Genomic DNA, 18690 nt, shown 5'->3' on the forward strand with positions numbered 1-18690 from the left:
TTAAAGAGAGATTGGAACTTTATTATTGAGACTTTCTCCCTGATGAACTCAGAACGGAAAGAGCACTGGAAAGGTTCTGCTTCGGAGAGAAACAGCAACTGTTCAGGCACAAACGTTCATAGATACTCCTCCTGGGGGAATCTCTGGATTCCGAATCCCCCCCAGTTCCCCACTACCCCCCACCCTCACCCAAAGAGTCAGAAGTCTGCTCGAAATCCACCTCCACAGAGCAGGGCACAAAACAGCACTTAAAGCCCCAGCTGGTTGACAAGCCTGCGGGAAGTTAGAAAGAAGGGAAGTCAAGGGGTGAACAGAGGAACAGAAGGAGTAAGAAAAGTTAGCTGGATGGAGAAAAGAAAAGGGGAGAAAGATCGCTGATGATGTCGCCCTCCCCCCCCCAGAAAATATAAATATTGTATGAATGTGTTCGTCTCATTTCAGCTGCTTCCCCCAAAGCAGTGGTGACCGCAGCAGCTATGACAATGCCCAGTTCTCCACTTTTTCTTCCCCTTCTTCACTGAGAAAAACAGATATGCCAAGAGTAGCCGAGGGCAGGAAGGGGCATTAAGGAGCAAAGTGGGAGGGCAGCCCCTTGAGAGTGCAAAGGATGGGAGATGAAGCCAGGGCTGTTTTTTAATGAGAAGGAAGCAGCTCCCCAGGTGCTGGTCACCAGGCTCCTTGGATGCCCCTGGCAGACTTTGCTTCTCTGGTTGCCTCTGTCCTTAGAGACAACGTCCTGATGGCGGTGGGGCCTCTGGTCTTCTTGTGGGAGGTCCCGGGTCCTCCAAAAAGCCAAAAGAGGCAGCCTCTGATGCAGCACTCGCTGGAGTGCTAATCATTCTGAGAAACAGGAATTCCGGGATTGCAGTTCTCCATGTGGGCCTAATCTGATCACCAATTTGCCAATTTGCCTCCACTTGCCTAATCCTCAGGGCGCCTCTCCCTCTGCTTCGTCTTCACTGTCCTTCTGGTCCTGGTGACCCCCTGGTGCTGGTGGGTCCTCCTGGTGAAGACAGGTCACTCCCAGGAGGGGCCGGCTCAGTTGTCACTCGGCAGGAGGAGGCCCTCGGGGCAGCCGGGCCGGGCCGGGTCTCCTGGACTTAGACTCTTCACACACCCACTTCCCATCAAGAGGTTGTCCCCTCCAGGCTCTTCCTTCCAGTCCCCCATCCCCATTGCCCTCCGCCAGGCAGGCATGACTCTCATAGCTAGCTCCTCCTCTGTGCCCTCAGGCATCTGTTATCTCCCTAATCTCTCTTGGACAACATAATACACACACATTCACACTCATTGGTATTTGAAGGCCAGGCTCCCCTACCATGTGCGCTCGGTGGGTATCGGCATCAAGTTCAGGTGGGAAACTGAAGGTCAGGCCTAGGTTGCCACCAGCACCAAGCGGCTGGTGCTGGTTCTGACTCCTGGGAAATTGCTCCGAGTTTTGAGTGTCAGCGCATCAGGGAATGGAGAAGAAGGGAAAGGAAAAGCCATGTGATGAAAACCAGGAAGGAACGAATCTTCTGCCAAGTGTCTCCACGGAGAAGCTGTGGCAACATCAAGAAGCTCTCCACTGTCCCCTCTGAAACCCAAAGCCTCTGGGGTCTGAGTTTTCCAAGACATGCAATAGACACAGACACACTGCAAACCAATTAACCCTCTGAGCCCTGCCGGGACTTTCACTGAAGTCACTTCCAACAAGTAAATTACCTGAATGCATGGAACAGTCACCCTCCTCTTGGGGCCAAGGAAGGGACTGAGCTTCCTGGCTGGCTTAGAAAACAATGCCAGAGAAATGGCCTGGGGGAGGCAGATCCTTCTAGCCGGGAACTCTTGTTCTCTCTTAGCATTCTGGTATCCTGAATCGTTCCACACCCCTTGGGGAGAGGGGAGAGGCCTGGGGGTAGGCTCAACACCCAGGTTGATTCAGACCCTGAGAGACTGTCTCCTGTTGAATCCAACCCAAGCTCAAGAGGCAGCCGAGGGCTGGGGACAAACAGAAGACTGTGTGGAAGGCAGCCACGTGGACAGAGCAGACAGCCCTACGGAACTCAAATCTCCTCTAGTTTCCCAGCTTACCAGGGGGAAAAAGGAATTTCAGCTGCTTTTAGCTCATGTGATGCTTGTTAATCCAGTTTACACTAGAATTTAGCTGCTCTCTGTCCCTCCAAGAGGGGATCCAGGAAAAGCAGGTGTGGCCTGATGTGCCTCAGTCAGGCCCCTAATTGAAGCAACAAGACAAGCATGCCACAATTCACAGTTTCCACTCTCCCACCTCGACCCACCCCTTACCCCACCAACTGGCCTCAATTAACTCCCAAATCTCCAACGCGTAACGGTTCCTGCCAGTGTGGCTCAAAGGGTTAATAAACCAGGACTTCTCAGACAGTTAGGACACAAGCTCATTCACCAACAGGAGCCCGAGAATGGTGACACAGCAACCTAGGGTTTCCTATAGCGATTCTTTGGGGTTTCACCACACCCTGTTTTGTCACAGTTGAGAGCACCTGGATTCTTCCCCAGCCCAAGGCTTCCCAGGAGGCTGGGGAGCTCCTGGGTGATGGCCCGCTCAATCTTATCCAGAAAGCAACCTCCCATGTAGGAACACTGCTGGGACAGGAGCTTGAAACTGGAGATAGGGTTGATGCCAAAGAAGTCCTTATAGGCCTCGCGGTTGGGAAGGTCAAATTTGCTGACGTTGGTCTTTGCCAGGATGGTCTTGAAGATGTAGAATTTATCAGGGTCTTCCACGATGTCCTTAAAGACCAGTTCCCCATCACTGAAGAAGGTCATTTTGTCCTTGTATGTCTGCAGGTAGCGGTCGACCAGGAGGGCGTGAATGCGGACCCGGATGGCATGCTGGCGGATGAAGGCAATCTTGTTCTCCAGCCTGTTCTCAATCACCTGATTCAGGTCTTCCAGGAGGGAGATCTCTTCCCTGAGAAACAGGTCCCAGTGGGTGTCAGGCTTGTAGTCATATGGCCAGAAGGAGCTGACGTACACCCTTGGGGGCTCAGTGACGTTGATGAGTGGGGCCAGGCTCCAGAAGAGGGCCCCATAGACCCTCATGAGCATCTGCATGGCCAGGTTGTCGGCTTTGTTCAGGATGATCCTTATTTGGGACTCGCGCCCCTTCAGCTGGCGGAAGAGCATCTCCAGCTCCAGACCCACGTCCAGCTTGGTTGGGTCAAAGACGACAAAGATGAGGTCCGCTCTGTCGATGAACCACTGGCACACGTCGTTGAACGGGTAACCTTGGGGAGAGGAAGCGAGAAGTCAGGCTGGGCAGGCGCCACCTCAAGCCCCTCGCCCCTCTTTCCAGAACCAGACCACTCCGTGGCTCAAAGGGAGTAACGGCATCAGGGAGTTTCTGGGTTTCTAAAGACTTTTAAAGAATTAATTACATATCTCCTGTCCCTTGTCAACCCTCAATCAAGAATGGCCTGGTGGGGGGACTTTCCTGGTGACGCAGTGGTTAAGAATCTGCCTGCCAATGCAGAGGACACAGGTTTGAGCCCTGGTCTAGGAAGATCCCACATGCCACAGAGCAACAATGCCTGTGCACCACAACTACTGAGCCTGCGCTCTAGAGCCCGTGAGCCACAACTACTGAGCCCACGTGCCACAACTACTGAAGCCCATGCGCCTAGAGCCTGTGCTCCACAACAAAAAGGAGCCACCTCAATGAGAAGCCAGTGCACCACAAGGAAGAGTAGCCCCCGCTCACTGCAATTGGAGAAAGCCTGCTGGCAGCAACGAAGACCCAACGCAGCCAAAAATAAATAAATAAATTTACTTTTATTAAAAAAAAGGATGGCCTGGGGAATTCCCTGGCAGTCCAGTGGTTAGTACTCCGTGCTTTCACTGCTGAGGCTGAGGGTTCAATCCCTGGATGGGGAAATAAGATCCCACAAGCCGCATGGCAAGGCAGGGGAAAAAAAAAAGAACGGCCTGATCCTTGTTTTAATCCACAATGGAATCCAAGACTCCAGGAAAGCAAAACACTTTTTCCAAATGGAGATTTTCCCACTGTCTGCAAAGATCTGGGCAGTGGCAAAGATGCTGAAGGAAAAATGTCAGGGAATTAGAAGGAATAAAAGAGAAGGTGCCTTACTTAGGGGAAAGAAACATGGACCTGCCATCAAGACCTGGACTAGAACTTGGGCCCTGCCACTGGCCAGCTGAATATTAAATGCTTCTAAGCCTTAGCATTTTAGCTGCAAAATGACAAGAAGAGCAATAACACCTAAGATGATATAAAGATTACGATGTTGCTATAAATTTAGCAAAGCACCAAACTAAAACTGCCAGCCTGTCACACAGCCAGCTCAATACATCCTTTAATTTACTTCCACAATGAGAGGACTAGGAATACCTGTCTTGAAATGTTTCTACAATGATCAATCAGTAATGCATAAAATTATCCTATGCATTATAGGAGTGCAATAAAGATTAATTTATTATTATAATTATTAGTGATAATATTATTACTAGCCATAAAACAGGGTTCTGGTTATAACCAAAATGAGAGTTATAACCATAAACTGAGATCCACCATCTGGTCATATATTCCTACAAATGCCCCGTTATGACTCATCTCTGCAGACGGCCCTGCATCATAGTGACACTAAGTGGCACTCCCCTGCCACCTGAAGGCAAGCAGAGCTTTGGAAAGTCTGAGACAGGCTTCTATTGAAGCAGGCCTGGTAAAGCAGGTACTGGGACTAGGAAGAGTTGAAAGTCAGGTTTAACTCAGATCCAAGTTAGCCAGAGGTCAAGTACATGTGGACTGGGATCCAACGAGTCCAGGCTCTCGATCACCCGGACACCATGGGCCTCCCAAAGACAGCTCAGCCCCAGCACAGACCTCAAGGAGCTCCTGACAGAGAAGACCAGGCTTCCCCTTGGGAAAATGCTGATGGCCTCCAAACCTGATCAGTCCTTGGGAAGGGAAAAGGATGAGGTACCCCACACCTAAGAGGCACCACAGTGACAACAAGGGGCTGGAAGCAAAGAATGCATCCCCTGGTCTTGGACAACACTAGCCTCTCCCACGTCTGCCTACCATCCACTGTCTAAAATATTAACAGTTTTCTAAGACAGCGCTCATGCTGTTCAGAAATGATTGTTAAATTACCTCTTTCTTGTTGCTTGCGGTTCTCGATGATGCCTGGCGTATCCACAAATGTGACCCGCTCCAGAAGTTTGTGGGGAACCTCAATGCCGATCAGCTTCTCCAGGAAATTCTGGCCAAACTTCTCAAGGGGCGAGAATGACCGGGCACTGTCAGCAGCCATGACGATACCCTCGATGGTCTTCAACTTGGGCCCGTGCATGAGGACCGTGAACTCGGAGGTGGTGGGCTCGGCGCCTGCACACACAGGCATGGGGTTAAAGGGAACACAGTCATCTCTGGGGAAGCAATCCACCACCAAGGACATGGACAAGCAAGATGTTTCACGGAGGGCTTGCCACAGGCGTTGGATACTACGTTTGCTAACCTAGTGGCTTCTTTTATTTTAATTGTGATAAAATATACATAACATAAAATGTACCATTTTAACCATTTTTAAGTATACAGTTCAGTGGGATTAAGAACATTCACATTGTTGTGCAACCATCCCCACCATCCATCTCCAGAATATTTTCATCTTGACAAACTGAAACTCTGTCCCCATCAAACACTAACTCCCATTCCCCCACCCCCCACCCCTAGAATCTCTCCTGCACTTTCTGTCTCTATGAATTTGACGACTCTGGGACCTCATATAAGTGAACTCATACAATATTTGTCCTTTTGTGTCTAGCTTATTTCACTTAGCATAATGTCTTCAAGGTTTATCCATGCTGTGGCATGTATTAGAAATTCATTCCTTTTCAAGGCTGAATAATATTCCACTGCATGGATGGAACACGTTTTTTTATCCACCATCCATTGATGGACGTTTGGGTTGTTTATAGCTCTTGGCCTTGTGAATAATGCTCTGTGAACATGGGCGTAACTGCTGGTGTCTTGCATGTAATCTTCATTATTATATTGAAGACACGTATGAATATTTTAATTTTTCTTTTTTCTTTTTTTAATCTGTCATATTTTATTTTTTTAATTGAAGTATAATTGACTTACAATATTATGTTAGATTCAGGTATATGACAGAGTGATTCAATAGTTTCATACATTACGAAATTATCTCCACAATAAGTCTAGTTACCATCAGTCACCACACAAAGTTATTACACTGTTGTTGCCTATATTCCCTGTGCTGTACATTACGTCCCCTGAATGTTTTCATTCTTCAAAATGCTTTTTACATATGACACTAAAATACCAAAAATCACACAAGAAAGTCTCACTGTTACCTGTATAGAGCTGGTAGCGAGTGTTTTCCAGCCCAAGGAGATAGTTTATCATGGTGGATTTGCCAACACTCCACGGTCCCAGGAACAGCACCATTGGCTTGGATGTGATTTCCCCATCTGTGGGCAGCAGGGATGAGACATGGAGGTGAACTCACAAAGCTCCTTACTGAGGAGGGACAGGGTTCTTCACTCTGCGTCCCAGACAGTCCATCTTGAGTTGTGGGATTCTACCCTGGACCAGAGAGCGTGTCACCATCAGGGGCACATCTCATGCTATGTTAGTGCAATGACCCAGTTAGAGGACATGGGAAGACAGCATTTGGGCCATGCACAGATCCGCAGCACACCGGCCCCAGAGTGGAAGGGATCAATTGAAGTCAACTCCTCCTGGTTCAGATCTGGGGGCGAACGGTTCATAAAAGGGGCAGGAGAGAGCAGCCATGCAGGGAGAGGCTGAAATGCCGCTATCTGGATTGGTAACCAAACAAAGGACACAGAAGAGGCTTATACACCCTTGGATGGTCTGGACTCGGGCGCTGCCTGTCCCCTGCCTGCCTCCCCTTAACTGCACCTCTCGACACCCCTCCTCAGGCTCAGCCCAAGCCAGGCTCCAGGGCCGGTCTCAAATATTAGTCTCCAAAGTCCACAGCACATTTGCCCGTCTCCGAGACCAAGCGCTGACTCGGCAATTCTCGGGTTCTTGTCCCATGTTGGGGAGAACACCCTGCCTGGGCTTCCCCAGTTGGGGTCCCTGAGCAGGAAAAGCAGAATTCTCCAGGGCTCAGGGAAGGGGCAGTGAGAGGCTTCTTCCTGCTGACTTACAGCCCCTCCTTGAGCCCTGAGACCAAGATGGTGTCTTATGAGGGGAGAGCACATATTTATTACCTGAAATTGGTACCAGGCCATGCCCCTTCCTCCCTGCTGGTAAAGACACTCAGTGAGTCCTTCGCACTGCTGGGTGTCAACCCCTGGCTCGGGGACAGGAAGGGACTGGCGGGCTGGGGGTTGGGGGTGGCAGGAGTCCCCAGTTACAGCCACAGAGTTCCTACAAGAAGCCTTTTTCCCCAGGCCCAGGCCACGCCAAGGGGAACTGGGCCTTCCAGCTCTCCCCCGAGACCACTCCAGCAGGCTTTGCTGGCTGCTGTTCCCGCTCTCTGCAGCAGGGGGCGGCACTGGCACACGCAGGAGGCTGCAAGTGAGGGACCCAGCAGGGAGGTCACACAGGAGGCTGCCCAGGGGCACAGAGGAGCCCTGGCACTGGCGAGAGACGAAGGGAGAGGAGGGAGCCTGGAAAGTGAGATCAGGACACTGGGATGCTCTCCCTACAGAGAAACCATCCCCCTGGGCCGCCTGTCGAAGAAGATTGCAAGGGAATTGTGAAAAAGGAAGAAGGAGAAAGTTACCACTCCTAATTCCAGCTGTGTGGTCTGAGTAGCCCAGCATCTCTCAGGGCCTCCGGTCCACCTTCTGTAAAGCAGGAATAATGTAGGCCCTACAACACCGCATCCGCTGTAGAGCCACTGGGAACATCATGGAGATGATACAGAAACAGCCAACTAACACAGGAAGAGACGTGCAAACCACTAGCCATTAAATGGCAATTAGATGCCATTGTTAACAGGTTTCCAAGACAAGCGACACTTAAAAATGGCCTTGCTGTGGGGCAACAAGAACACTATCCTGTTGTTGTGGGTACACAGAGGACAACCTAAGGCAACTGAGCAACAACTATCAAAATACTGAATTCCAGCATTTCTTTAAAAAATGTATCCCTCAAATATACTTCTATGAAATACATAACACTTATAGCAGTGTTTGTAACGCTTTAAAAACAGAACATGGCAAACACCCCGTGTTCCATCAGCAGGGTATGTTATTTAGGGTGGTGGGTTCACAAGGACCAGAAAGAGCAGCTCTGTGGTGTGATCCCATCTTTGTAAAACAAACGAAAAGACACCCTTGGATATGCTCATGTAAGCAGAGCGCTATCTGGAAGTATTCATGAGAAACCATAGCAGCAGCTGTCTCTGGGAGTGGAATTAGAGAGGCTGGAAATCAAGAAAGAGATTTTTATTTTTCAATCTATACTATTTTGCACAGAACTTTTTTGGCAACAAGTATATCTTATTTTTATGATTTTGAAAATCAATTTCTGAAAGAATCCAGACCCAAGGGAAGTTGAGTTGAGAAGCCATTAGGAGGAGGGAAGGATTCTAGGCCAATCAGGGGACTGAAGACACCACCTGTATGTGAATGGGGAGCCCTTCGTGGCTCTTGAGGACAGGAGGGATGGAAGTTGGCATCTCCATCCTTGGAAACCAAAACTGCCTGCATGAATGCTCACAGATGAAACACTTGCTCTCCCATAAAGCCCTGTGCAAATTAAGGGGCACACCTGCTGGGAAAGGATGGTCCATGCCACTGAGGTCTCTGCCCCTCCCTGATAACTCAGGAGAACTCCCCTTGAGGGCTCAGGGAAGTGTGGACAGTCAGAGGTATAGGCCCGACCTCCAACCTCCGGACACTAGAGGTACCTGTGATCTCGTGCTGCCGAAGCTCATTGTATTTGTAAGACTGCTCCAGGGGCTTGATGGATGAGTGGTAGATCTTTCGAAGCCGCTGCAGCACCACTGGGGGCAGAGAAGGGCAAGGGTCAGGCAGGGGCCTCACCGGGCGGCTTCACCGCTGTGGATCCGTCTCACTCCCCAGGGCGGCTCTGGCCCCGCCTGGTGGGGAGCAGGGGCCGTGCAGTACATCAGTGTTCCTGGGGGGAGCTGGTGCACATTCCAACCCTCAGAAATCTTTAAACCGAAAGGCATCCCCCCAACCCCTGAAAGTCTCCAGAGCTTTTTTTTTAACATAACCCTCTTCTCCTTCCCCTCAACAGTGTGTCCAGAAGCACCACTTCAGCCTGCAGCTACCTGAAGGCCCTTTCTATGGCAGATGGGAACCCCATCTCCTTCTCTCTGCCCCCACAAACTGTACTCATGCTTGCCTTAGGTTTAGAGGGCAAGGAGGCATGGCCGCCCCAGCCCTGCACCCTTCACCGCATCCTCGGTGCCCCTGGGAGGATTCAAACATCCCAAGTATCTTCTTGAGAAGAGTGTGGCTCCAGGGAGAAGGGGCTCGTGGGGTGAGGCACAGGGAGGGAAGAACATGGGGCCACCGAGGGTCAGTCTTTCCAGCCCCTGCCCGTGAGCTGCCCGTCTCCAGCTGTGTGCCAGAGCAAAGCCCTGCCCTGCTCTGAGCTTTCACCAGCTCATCGATTAAGAGGAGACAGTAAGCCCTGCTGAAAGCCTTGGGTTATTACAAGAATGAAATGAAATACTGGACACCAAAGGGCTTTATCAGCTGAAAAAATCAAAGCCAAAGTGATGAACAACCCTCCCTGGCCATGACTTGGAGGCTGCACCGTCCCCAGGCAGCAGCACTGGGATTTGCCTTCCACCCTTTCGCTGGTCTCTCTGCTTGGATCGCCTTTCCTCCTCCCCACCAACCCAGAGCCCCCCAGCCTTGGATGCTGCGCACGGAGCCTTCTCCATGAAGCCCCCCATCTCCAGGGCACTCCTCCTCCCTGGGGCACCTGCTGGCCTCAGAGCTGCAGCCATGCCCCGCCAGGCGCTCCGTGGCCGCTGGCCACAGGGCTCTCCCAGCCCAGCCCAGGTCCTCACCAACACACCACACAGCCCACCCCCCGCCCCACCCCTACCACCCCAGCCCCCCCACCTCCCAGCTCCTGCCCCTGGTTACCAGAGTAATCATCAGTTGGCTTGTCCTCATTCAGCATCAGAGTTTTCTCAATGTGGGAGCGGTCCCTCAGCGGGGTTTCCTCACTCACATCTTCCGCCTCTTCTGGGGAGAGAAGCAGAGAGCAGGGTTAGGGCAGAACTAGGAGCCAGTGGCTCTAGGTTCCCTCCAGTCAGGCAAGGGCGGGGCTGTGAGCAAGTGCTGACCAAGGCTTGCCAGCTTCAACTGCAAGGAGCCCTGTTTCTAGGAGGGAGTTTTAAAATTCAAACTCAACTTGTTAAGCTCCTCGATCTATTTTAGGTATTCAAGAACTGTTGATTGAGCACCTACTACATACACCAAGCACGGAGCACGGCGTTGTGAATGCCGTGGTGCCCAAAACCAACCCAGCTCTGCCCTTGTGGAGTTTTCTACAGTCTGGCGGGGAGAGGGGGTGAAATAACCTGGAAAGTAATATAATTACAGACAGCGATGTGGGTACATACGGAAGGAAAGATTCCAGAAGCTAGGAGGGCCTAAGAAGTGTGCCTACGAAGTCTTAGCAGGGGGAGTTAGAAAACTTCCTGAGAGGAGTGGTTTATAGGAGTCTGCATTTGGGGTTCTAAGAGAACCACTGGCCTGGTCAGGTGTGCATTTTATCAGGAAGAGCTGCTACAGGGAGTCTTGGGGAGCGGGGTGGGGAGGGGGGAGGGAGAGGCGGGACCACTGCTACTTCTGACCCAGCAAGAGATGTCCCTGACCACCTGAGGCTCCAGGGAGGGGTGCTCACATTCCTGGGCCTCTAACATCACAGCTGTTTCTATGGGGGCTGATTGCACAAAGGATTTTAGGTGATAGAAGGAGGATAGACTTGGCCTGTGGGGCAGAGGGAGACCAGTTCCAGGAGGGAGGGGAAAAGAGAAGAATCAATGTGCCTCATGCAGCACCTCAAAAGAGTGATTCTTTCTGAGATCAGATCCAGAACTGGGAGGCCAGGGAAAGGGGAGGGGCTTGCTCCCCCAGCGCGAGTACCTGACAGGTGTGGAAACTAAACTCTGCAAGAAAACCTGTGTTGGAAAGTGAAGATTGACCCCAGTGCCTCCATCCTACAAGCCAGTTCTTGGTCCCGGTCAGTGTACTTGGTGGATGAGGCCACACCTCCCTAGGATGCTACAGCCTCCAATGTTGCCCAGCAGCTTTGGCCCTGCCCACCCCCCACCCCCGTTCCCCAGCACTGAGAGCAAGCAGGTGGACGGACATCTGTGGGACATCAGTGTCACAGACAGCCCGAGGTTTCTTATCACCATCCTGACATGGCCTAGTCTTCAAGGGGAGATCCCAGGAGCTAGCCCACCAACATGGTCCCGCAGTGCCCCCTCACACCCACCAGCCTGCCTCTGGGCCTGAAATCCTGCCACTATGCCCCCCACCGCCACCCCGTCCTTTGGGTTAAGGCACCGGTCTGTGTTAAAGTGCATTGAGGGACCTTAACCGGTAAGTTTCTGATGGCCTATAACGTGATCAGGTTCCTCTGGGCTCTCCAGGGTCCCTCCGAAGTGGGGATAAGTGGCTAATGAACAGCCCGAAGGCACCCCAAGGGCCGGGCAACCCCCATGGGGCCTCCACCCCACGAACCCGGGGCTGGCTGGGGGCTCTCCCGCCCTGTGGGACCCTGCCTGCCCCTACACACAAGACCTCCGGGAAGACCGCAGCCGCCCCAATTCCCGGAGCAGCCGCCACGCCCCCGCCAGCCCTCCTCCCCCGCGGAGGTGCCCGGAGCAGCCCTGGGATCCCCTACCCTGAGGCCCCTCCTCCTTGGGCTCCTGCGCCTCGGCCCCCTCGTGCAACTCCTCAGCGCTCGGTCGGGCCCCCTCCTCCCCGCTGCTCGCGCTTCCCGCCGCTTCCTGGGCTCCTTCCCCGACTTCCTCCCCGGCTTCTTCCTCTTCCGAGGAGCCCCCTGCTTCTTCCGAACTAGCCCCGTCGCCGCTGTCCTCTTCGGATTCTTCGCCCCCCTCTTCTTCGTAGGAGGCCGCGTCCTCATGGTCCTCGGGCATCCCCTCTGCGGGGCGGTCCTCCTGCGCACCCCCCACCTCTGCGCGCGTGTCCGACGCTGGGCTGGGGCTGGGCTCCCCCTGGTCCTCCGCCCCCTCCGCGGCTTCTGCGTCCAAGTCCGCGACTCCATCTGTTAATTCTGGCTCCTGACCGGGCCCTGGGCTGCCCTCCCCTCCTGTCTCGACCTCCTTGCTGGGAGAGTCCCCTGAGTCTTCAGGCTCTGGGGGCCCTGCTGCTGCTTCCTGCGCGGGGTCGTCCCCTAGCGCCTCCGCGGCTTCCTCGGGGACCTCGCCACTCCCAGCTTGTCCCTCCGCCTCCAGTCCTGGGCCCTCTCCTGAGCTGAGCTCTGGCGCCCCCTCCTCCCCGGGCGCCCCCTCCCCTCCTGGGGGAAGGGCGCTTGCTCCACGTGGGCCCGTATCTTCCTCCCCAGACCCCGCAGGTTCCCCGGGGGGAGCTGACTCGGAGGCTGAGGCTTTGGAGAGGCTGGCTTCAGGATCAGAGCCCAGGCGGTTGGTGGCGGGAGCCCCGGCGGCTGTCTTCTCCGAGCCCCCAGCCTCCCTGCCATCTGTGGGGTGAAGGAGCGGGTTCGTCTCTCCAGGGGACGCTTCTGCCTGAAGCGCCCTTTCCTTCTCCTCTAGACTTGGGTCTCCAGCAGAGAAATGATTCTCCAACAAACTGCCAACATCTTCTGTGCCACCCGAAGCGGAAACTTGCAGTTCTAGATGATTAGAACACGATTGGTAAATGTCAAGGGGTTGGCACACGCTTTGCTTCTTAAAAGTCTAACTCAGCCTAGCTCCTGTCTCCAGGAGAGCGGTGCGGACCAGCGGGACTGTGGGGCTCCTCCCTCCCTGGTCTTCATTACCGCCCTGCGTGGCCGGCAGAGCCTCCCTCTTGATGGGAGCCGTGGCTCAGAGCGAACAGCTGACCCACCCCGAGCCCCGCCCCTGACCCTGCCTCTCCAGCCTCCCCGTGGGGATGGAAGTTGGGCGAGCCCTTCCAGCCCTTCCTCAGCCTTGCGGGCAGACACGTGCAGCCTGGCTTACCCGGAGATCTTTCCAGGATAGGACAGATGCATGTCCACCCCACCCCTTATCAGTTCCTAGAGTCATTAACCAGCGTGCTTTTTATATTGCTACCAGCAAAGTAGTGAAAACAGGTGTGTGCTGGCCAGATCCTCTTAGCTTAAGGAGCAGAGCACTTAGGGGATTACTTGTGGCTCTCAACCTTAAGTCACACATCCAATTCTGTCCCCTTAAGGGCAGGCATTTGCTGGCCTCTCTACCTAAGATTAGAGGGGACATGGCCTGAGGAGGAAGAGATACACAAAACGGGCAGGCCTGGGCTTCCTGGTGGCCTTAGCAAACCCCTCCTGAGGGGATCCCCTTCTAAGGGCCCAGAGCTTTACGGGGAGAGCCAAGGGCACTGGGAGAGCAAAGCAGAAGGCAGGAAGGGGCCCAATCTGTGTCAGATACCTCTGTCAAGGGACAAGTGTGATTTATTTGGACAATGGGGTCAAGAGAGAGGGTGGGGCCTAACCCTTCTGCCCCCTCCCACCCAGGTTGGGACCTGTTTAAGGAGGAGACCCACAGAGGGGGAACATTGCCGACACATGGGGATGAGGGGACGGGACCGTGGGTGCCCTGCCTCAGGGTAGCTGAGACATCCCCAGGTCTCCCTTGATTCACAGGACTCTTTCTGAGGAAGCAGCATCCCTCCTCCCTGCTGGGTACAGCGCCTCCTCTCTCAGGCCCAGCTCTGCCTCACACAAAGAAAAGCCACTTCTTGGGGGTACCTACCCCTTCTGCCTTGGGGTACCCACCCCCTTGTTCCCTGAAAGCTGGGGAAGCCTCCAGAGGCCAAGAACAAATATTTTCTCATTAACCCTCACAGATACAACCTGCTGTCAAATTCAGAAGGATGGGAAGTTTGGGTGCCTTTTATTATAAAGGAGCCCACATGTTGATATAACACTTCCCCCAACAACCTTCACATTTGTGACCACATTCACCTCCCTTATTACTGTCAGCCAGGTTTCAGAGGTGAAGGTCTAGAGAAAGTCTTTGATTTGCCCAAGACACCAGGCGGCTAGAGGGCAAGTGGAACCCAGAACTGCCTGCTCCTTGTCCAGGCCTTCCATGCTACACTGTGTTGAGGGGAGCATAGAGGAACCCCTTCCCGCTGGTACCTCGCCCCTCCCTGCATGCGCCCTCTCTGACTCCTGGACTGCAGGAACCAAGGCTTAATCCTCCCTCTGTTCCCAGAGCTGGGACACTGCCTGACCCCCAGAAAGTGCTATGAAGAGGTCCATGGGGAGATTTGGGTACAATAGGAATTCCTGGTCTCTTAGTGGGGGGAGCTGGAGGTTACTCATTAAAATTTTCTTTCATTACCACCTGAATACCTGTAAGTCCTGATTCCTTTGCTTGCATCTCTATCTCCCCCCCACCCCCACCCTCCCACCCCCGACAACCTCTGGAAAAAAATCTTATGGCAGGAATTTGGTTTAATCCAAGAGATTGACAGGCCTCTGAGCAGCAAGATATATGTGAGATACATTTGTACAATTATTCAGTGTGCCAGGCAATGCTTGAGCACTTTATGTATAAAACATGAACTTACTTGATCTTACTCAACTTGCTTACTTCTGTAAAACAAGTCTTACTCATCCCCATTTTACAGATGAGAGGACTGGAATTAGAGGCACTGAATGCCTTGCCCAACATCACACAGCTAGCAACTGGCTGAGGCCATTTAACTCCAGAGCTGCCGAGGAGATTGCCTGACCCTACAGAAGAGTTCTACCCTGCCCCCTACCCCATCCTACCCCCCCCCCCTCCCGTGCTACTCAGCGTGTGGTCCAGGCCCCTGCAGCATCAGCATCACCTGGGAACCTGGTAGAGACGCAGACTCTCAGGCCCCAGCCTAGAACCACTGAATCAGAATCTGCATTTTAACAATTCATTTGTTGCATATTACAGTTTGAGAAGCACAGTCTACATGAGCTCAGAAAAGTGCCTCTGAACCAGTGGTTCTTGACACTGGCTGTGTATTGATCCCACTCCTCTCCCCCTCCTCAGAGGCTCTGATTGAATTAGTCCAGGGTGTAGCCCCAGCATCAGAATTTACCACCCCCCAAAAAAATAATTGGGGAGCAATTCTAACATGCAGCCAAAGCTGCAAACCTCTGCTCAGCCAAATTATCCTGACCCCAAGGCTTCTGCTCTTGGCCCCTCCCCACTCACGTGCCCACTGGAGGCTCCCAAATTAGATGGGTCAACAGGCCTTTGCATTTGACCGTGAAATAGCAGTGGTCAAGGATTCTCCTCTAGGGAATCCAGCCCTTTCCAACAGGCCTTGTCACCCTCTACTATTAATGTTGTTGATGATGATGGTGATGATGATGGTGGTGATAGTGATTTTGATGGTGGTGTTGATGGTGGTAATACCGAGCTGAAGAGACTGTGGGTCTGAATGCCTGTGGCATTTCTAATATTGTCAAAACACCATCTGTCCTGGTGGGGGTGAGAGAGCTGCATCCTCTGTAGGGAGATAAGGACCCCAGACTTTGGAGGTATACGTGACCTTCTCACTGTTGTGTATTTCCACGCCTGGACCCTGGACAGGAAGTCAAGTGGGTACATGTGTGTATACACATTTACATCCATACTCTTCCCTGGTTTTTATGACTTAGTGCCAAGCTGCCCTTGCCCTTCCGCTAAGCAATTTGGAGTGAAAAAAAAACCCAGGGTGATGGTTTCATGCCCTGTGACCTTTCTTCCCAGGCTAAAAATAACTTCTCTGACAGAAAGTCTCTCAATGGAACAAGCCATGCCATTGGGTCCCCAGAGCTCAATCCCCAGGAAGCAGCTGTGCCATTGGGCCCAATCTCTCCTCCAGGAGGCAGTCAGAGGCTTCAAGAGCCTCCAGTTAAACTCAGTTCAATTCTGTGAAATCAAACCCAGTGTCTTACCACCCACCCTGGCCTCCCTAGGGTCTTGCTGAAGCCCCCTAGTGGCCCTGGAGGAGGGGTGGGGGACGCAGAGGACCCAGGACATGCTGGCCAGTGTGAGAGCCTGGTAAGATGAGTCTCAGTCTACCCCAGGACACGTAGTACCGCACTGTATGTGCTAACGTCAAGGCAGCCGCCCGGGCCCTGGACAGGGTACGTGAATAGCAAGTCCCCAGCTCAGCCTGGGCGATCATGGGAAGGCCCCTGAGCCTGACAGGCTGGTGCCCCAGGCAAAACACAGCATAAACTGGCTCTGCTTTCTCTCCTGACGCCCCCTCTGCTGTCAGCCTTTCTCTGGGGGGTGGGGGGGCAACCATTCAGCTGCTCCCCCCCCCCCACAGCCTTAGTGGGAACCCCAGGCTCAGTTCCTCTCTCCTCTCTCCACCACCAAACACTGGACTTTTTTCCAGCTCCTAACTCTTCCCAAACACTTTTGTGCAGACTCAGGTTACTGTGGAGTTGCCAGGGGACTTGGTGAGTCCACTGCAGAGGAGGAAGCTCTGGCTGGAGAGCTTTAGAGACTTGCCCAAGATCAGGGGTAAAGTTGGGACAGAGCCCAAGTTCATGGCCCTCAGTCTAGAGTTCTTTCTGCTCCCACATGGTTTGCAAACCATGTCCCATGAGATGCTTGGGTTCCATGGAAGGGCCTAGTGGGTGAGGGGAGATGAAGGAGCTGGGGTTCAGCCACCGCCTTGGTACTTCCTGCCCAGCAGCTCTCCTTGGGTCTGTCTGTCCCACTGCCTAAGTCAGGTGGGGTGGGGTGGTTGACAACCACTCTCCTGCCTCCCCTGCCTTCTCCCTAAAAATTCCTCCTCTTGATCATTTTCTCCAGCAGCCCAAGAAGCCCCCCGTCACAGCACCTTTTCACTTTGCTGATCAACATGCACCCGGCACAGAGCTAGATGACATCTGACCTTCACACAGAACTTCATACTTCCCCAAGTAACTTCATGTTCTTCATCCCCCCCAGCAGTCCTCTGAAGCAGGGAAAGCAAGGATTATTAACTTCTCTTGAAATGAGAAAGCAGACACAGCAAAGTCAAGTGTTGGCTCAACAGGCCATCCAGGGCTGGGCTAGCACTCGGGCCAAGAAACAAAGCTGAGCTCTCTGGACCACAGCGAGTGGCATCCAAGCCCTGCAGGGCTTTCCCGGCACAGATGTCCCAACTCCAGGGTTGGGTCAGTGTGAATCTGGGTGTTTCACAAGGTGATTCTAATGAACACCAAAGTTTGAGAATCCCTGCTCTGGGTCACCCTCAGTACCAAGTGTCCGGGAGTCTGTCTCGAGTTTGGAACTGGACCTCGGGAAAAGAGAGGTCAACGCCCAAGATCTTTTGTTTGGTTGACCTGCTTTGGCCGACCTCTTCACGGACCAGAATGTAGACTCCGTTCCAACCTTCCAAGTCTCCTTAGCACATGTTTCCAAGCATCTGTCGACGTGACTTCTCATCCGTTTGAACTGAAACCATTGAGTGCAAAGTCACACACAGGTAGAATACACCATTACTCATACATGATTATGCAGATGCGTCATCAGTAAAAAAAAAAAAGAGTCCTGGTGGTACAATCACTTTCCTCTTCTACCTCTGGACACACCTGTCCCTGGGAGTCAGGAATAGTGGTCTGGTCGTCCAGGGAGTCCCCCGTCTTTCACTGGGCTGTCCTCTGCCCAGACACTTGGACGTCTCATCTGCGGTGCCTGAGGTGCAGCGGAGGGCACTTCAGAATCAAAGTTCACGAGGCCAGAGCGGCAGCCCAACCCCTCCGTGTTCTAGATCCTGTCCCTGAGCACTCCTGTACTGAGCCAATGGCAGCGACCCCTCTGGCATCACATTTTTTTCTTGGCCTTTTTTTTTTTTTTTTTTTTTTTGCGGTACGTGGGCCTCTCACTGTTGTGGCCTCTCCCGTTGCGGAGCACAGGCTCCGGAGGCGCAGGCTCAGCGGCCATGGCTCACGGGCCCAGCCGCTCCACGGCATGTGGGATCCTCCCGGACCGGGGTACGAACCTGCGTCCCCTGCATCGGCAGGCGGACTCTCAACCACTGTGCCACCAGGGAAGCCCTTTCTTGGCCTTATTTATAGAGTAAATGTTCACTGCTCAGGGCCCCTTGTTTCTTCACCTCTTGGATGAGTCTTCAGATGGCTTTACAGATGCTGATGCTGAAAAGGAACTTAGGAGGGAAGTGGGACCTCCTGGGACCCTGAGACCCTCTCCCTCACCATCCTGTGGGCCCCTCTCTCCTCCCCCCAGACAAGGAGACCAGGCAGCCATTCGCGGAAGGTTCTTTGACTTCCTGGCCAAGCTCCTAAAGTCAAGGCTAATCCCACCAGGACAGCTTGTCCCGGGCTGGACTCTAGCCCCAAAATAATTTACCCAAGGGATAGGACACAATGATGTGGCAGCAGTCAGTGGGAACAATGGGATGGGGGTCAAAAGGGACCTCCTCACAGACGAACTGGTTTGATTTCACTGATCAGGATCCTAAAACTCTGATAAGTGATTTTCCCAAGACCACAGGGCTAGTTAGGCTAGTTAGCAGTGGGCT

The 18690-nt window shown here is 53.1% G+C and overlaps 1 protein-coding gene across 1 annotated transcript in view; it reads right to left on the reverse strand.

Moving 5' to 3' along the window:
• The window catches only part of SRL (sarcalumenin), a 35693-nt gene continuing 17003 nt past the window's right edge, over positions 1-18690 (reverse strand). The window contains exons 2-7 of the mRNA XM_049699538.1: positions 11879-12850; positions 10105-10206; positions 8889-8984; positions 6355-6471; positions 5132-5365; positions 1-3248 (exon numbers count right to left, since the gene is read on the reverse strand). Coding sequence (XP_049555495.1) covers positions 2437-3248; positions 5132-5365; positions 6355-6471; positions 8889-8984; positions 10105-10206; positions 11879-12850 — 2333 coding nt within the window. The 3' untranslated portion in view covers positions 1-2436. The remainder of the gene's footprint in view (positions 3249-5131; positions 5366-6354; positions 6472-8888; positions 8985-10104; positions 10207-11878; positions 12851-18690) is intronic.

The sequence above is a fragment of the Orcinus orca genome, chromosome 16 (assembly GCF_937001465.1).
Source record: "Orcinus orca chromosome 16, mOrcOrc1.1, whole genome shotgun sequence".
Classification (NCBI taxonomy): Eukaryota; Metazoa; Chordata; class Mammalia; order Artiodactyla; family Delphinidae; genus Orcinus; species Orcinus orca.